Raw genomic sequence first — 4,252 nt, 5'->3', positions numbered from 1 at the left:
CTGGGTAAAAAATGTGGCAAGTGGTCATCTTCCCTGATAAGACCAGAATAAAAAGATGTGCTACTTTTCTTAGTCATTTAGTCACAAAAGATAAAATTGCCTTTCACCACATCCAAGACAAAACTTCATTCCATCTGTCTTAATATATTTAAAACATAAACTAGTCTTCAAATCTGGTACTGTTCCACATGGGCAAATAAGACAAAACAAATACTCTTTTAATCTATTTTTATTTCATTAATTTATATGATATATAAAGTTTTTGTGAGTAATGCCAATATCGCAAAAGTACAGATCTTATATTAAATTTCTCATTTACTGCACCATTAAGGCATCAGGTATTTTTATCAAATACAGGCAATAAAATGTTATGGAAAAAAAATTAAAAATGGTAAAGATATTACTTTTAACATATATGAATATAATGAAATTAATATAAAAAATTCATTGTAGAAATACTGTACATGATCATTCCCCAAGATGTATTTAGTTTCATTAACCAGGCAAAAAAATGCAACCTTAATTTTTTCTCCCTCATTTAGCATTAATTCCCTTATATAATGTACTATGAAATGATTGGTAAAAACATGCTGAAGTTATTAATTAGCAAATAATTGTATACCAACTGTTGTGTGGTCCTACTTTAAAATGCCTACAAATATGCTTTGTGGATTATGTCCTTCATATAATTTCTTATCTTTATTTCTAAAACAACAGATAGCCTGTAGTTCAATAAGGCTGCCTACCGTACATGATTTACAATGTTGACTACTTATAATCCTTTGTTTTTTCAAATTACATTTATGTCTGGAAATTGGCTATAAACCTTTGAGATAATTTTAATAATTTTTACTAGCATAAGAAAGATATTACACATCTAAAAAATGTTTAGTCTGAAAAATCATTTGTTTAGCTTTGGTTTCTCTTCCATTGCATTTTCAAGCTTCTTTCATCTCATCATCTTCAGGTTTGGTATCTTTCTCATTATTTTCCTGATTATTGCTTTTACTTGTTTCATCATTAACAACCTCTTCACTTTCTGCTACATCCTCAACCTTTGGCTCTGGTTCTTTCACTTTATCTGTACCATTTTCCCCTTGTTCTTTTTCCTGTTCCTTGTTTTTATTAGCTATTCCTACTAAATTATACTTACAATAAGGAGTAAAATACCCTGGCAAAATACTAAGGCAACACACATTTTTAATCACATCTACATTTACCACAACATCAGGTGTTTTCAAGTCTGGGGCATTTTCTGAGTTGGCCCCCTGAAGTACACTAATGAGAGACTGGGTCAGGTCTTCGCGCTTGATCAAGCTGTTGTTCCTAATCTTGGAAACTATGCAGTATGTCTTGCTTTCCTTCTCAAAGTAGGACTTGGCCAGGGTCTCAAGAGCACCCTCTATGTCCTTCTGGAATGCCTTGCACGTCTTCTGCACTGGAATCATCCTGAGAAGCTTCTTGGTACGCTGCTTTTGAGTTTCAAGGATGCTGTCCATGATCTTCATGGAGAGTTCAAGTGGATTTTCAAGGGTTGTACTAATAAATATGCAGTTTTTGGCTGCACACTCAACCTGCTGGAACCTTCTTCTGCGTCTCTCTTTCTTATCTCCATCTTTCTGTAGCTCTGAGACATCAGCCTATCAGGTAGAATCAAAGAAATAGTTGCCAGTAATAGATTTTGTTAATGCACCCATTGGATTATGTCCTGTCAGCTGTAGTTTTTTGTGAATTTTTTAAAATGCAGATGCCTCCATAAGTGTTCAGACTCCAAGGAGTCAAAAAGTAGGACCAAGTGACTGCACTTGATTTTCCCATTCCTAGAATTTGCACGAAATATTTTTTTCTAATGCTATTAATATCAATATGATGTTATTAAATACTAATAACATTAAAAATAATAAAATAACAAAACAGACCCTTTTTTTAATTAAGGAAAATTATAAACAGATGAGATGCAGAATTTATAATTTACTCCTTGGCGACTAAGCAATTGCAGAGCCAATTATGTGCAAATGCAATGAATAAACTAAAATTACAGTGGATGTGGCATGTATTCTGCCATCTATAGCTATTGCTTTGAAGATATAAAAAACAAGATGAAGGAAAGAAGGAAAAGAAAAAAAAGAGGAAGAGCTGGAGCAGATGATGATGATGATGATTGGTGATGATGATTGAGGAGGAGGAGGAGGAGGAGGACGACGACGACGACGACGAAGACGAAGACGAAGACGAAGACGAAGACGAAGACGAAGACGAAGACGACGACGACGACAACGACAACGACGACAATGTGATGATGACGATGACAATGTAATGATCATGATGTGGTGATGATGATGACCATGATGACAATGACCATAATGACAATTACAATGACGATTACAATGAGATGATGATGATGATGATGATGATAGATAAAGATAAAAACAGATAATAGTGAAGATGAAAATGACAACAGGAAGAAGAAGAAGAGGAAGAAGACAAAGACAACACCAACCAGGTCACTGATGATACCAAGGAAAAAAAAATGGATCAAAAGAGAAGGGAGGAGACAGAACAGATACATCATGAAAGTACAAGAAATATACAAGAGACTGAACACATGAACAGCACATCTCTAAATAATAATCTTTTAAATGCATTACCTTAATAGCAGCATCAATATCAAGGTCATCTTCCTCACTTTCACTATCCTCTTTTTTCTTTGTTTCTTCGCTCTTTTCTTTCTCCTCTTCCTTGTTGTCTTTATTGTCACTCATTGCTTCTTTTGGTGTGTTTTGTGCTGAAATTTGTGGATAGATTTATATACTAATTAAATCAGTGAAAATAGAGCCTGACTCCGCCCTCAAAGTTTGATTGAGAGAGAGAGACAGACAGACAGACAGACAGACAGACAGACAGACAGACAGACAGGCTGAAATTTGTGGATAGAGATTTATATACTAATTAAATCAGTGAAAATAGAGCCTGACTCCGCCCTCAAAGTTTGATTGAGAGAGAGAGACAGACAGACAGACAGACAGACAGACAGACAGACAGACAGAGTGTGTCTGTGTGTGTGTCTGTCTGTGTCTGTGTGTGTAATGGATACATGAGAATGACATTTAATGTTTTTAAGTGTTACCGTTTGAAACAAACATAGACTTCAAATGTGCTTAATAAATAGACCTCCTTAACGCTATTTCTGACAACTTATCAGAAATTTCTGAACTAATGTTCTCGGCAAATCTTGATATTTGAGGAATCACTCCATGTGACTTGAGTGTGCATAGACAACCCATGAATCAATTGGGTAATTTGCCATTCGTAAATTCCACACAGAAGCTGCACAAAAAAACAAATCAGGCATAAAAACCTTACTATTTATATTCACAAATAATATAAACAAGTGATACGTATTTCACCTTAAAATAATGTGTTTTACATTTGTAAATTTAACGAAAACTCTTACATACATTTTTACATGCACATTTTTTGTTTAAAAATAATTTGAGATTAAATGTTGTCATCGATGTTTGATTATTGTGATTGTGCTAAAGTTTCCTGTTATACCATTTCCAATTGTTTTTCTTTAAGGAAAACTACATATTTCAGGCAATAATATTGGCATTCAGCAAAACTTTGTAATGTTTCCATACTTTTTAATATAATTCTAATGGCTGATATTAGTTGCCAGTGAATATATTTGTGAAATACCAGGCCCCAATCACAGACTTCCATACAAACAAGAGCATTCCATTCATAAAATACTGGATACTACCAACTGATACACTAAGTTGGAAATGTTCACAACTGTACCTGGAATCTTTCTTTTTCTCATTCGGTATAAAAATGTATAATACTTGATAACATTTTATTAAGTTTTACCCTAATTTATTCATTTTCATTTTTAAAAAGGGTGTATCATTCAGTACATCCAATACAATATCAAATGAGTTGAAGTCTAACAATCTCACTTCATGGTATTACAAAAAAAATATATCTAAAATAAATAAAGTCATGCATGCCCCTCAAAACAATAATAATAATAACTTATGAGTGTTGAAAAACAGCAAAAAAAAAAGTCATGCATAGGCCTACTTATATCAATGGCAAAAAAAGGGGAAAAGATTAAGGGAAAAGAAAGAAAAATAATCTTTACCTTGAAACTCCTCCTTTCCATAAAGCTCATTTGCAAACTCATTCAGAAGATTGTACGATTCCTGAACACACTCTCTCTCGTGGCCATTGCACATACACAGAAAACCTA

The 4,252-nt window shown here is 33.6% G+C and overlaps 1 protein-coding gene across 1 annotated transcript in view; it reads right to left on the bottom strand.

Moving 5' to 3' along the window:
- Positions 1-211: 211 nt before the first annotated feature.
- LOC113819958 (THUMP domain-containing protein 1) overlaps positions 212-4,252 on the bottom strand; it is a 6,903-nt gene continuing 2,862 nt past the window's right edge. The window contains exons 2-4 of the mRNA XM_027372203.2: positions 4,145-4,252; positions 2,649-2,785; positions 212-1,640 (exon numbers count right to left, since the gene is read on the bottom strand). The exon at positions 4,145-4,252 is cut by the window's right edge and continues 107 nt beyond it. Of these exons, the coding sequence (XP_027228004.1) occupies positions 939-1,640; positions 2,649-2,785; positions 4,145-4,252 (947 nt within the window). The 3' untranslated portion in view covers positions 212-938. The remainder of the gene's footprint in view (positions 1,641-2,648; positions 2,786-4,144) is intronic.

Source organism: Penaeus vannamei, chromosome 14, assembly GCF_042767895.1.
Source record: "Penaeus vannamei isolate JL-2024 chromosome 14, ASM4276789v1, whole genome shotgun sequence".
In the NCBI taxonomy this organism is placed as follows: domain Eukaryota; kingdom Metazoa; phylum Arthropoda; class Malacostraca; order Decapoda; family Penaeidae; genus Penaeus; species Penaeus vannamei.
Note: the sequence above shows the minus strand (reverse complement) of the source record. Positions and strands in the feature narration are given on the sequence as shown.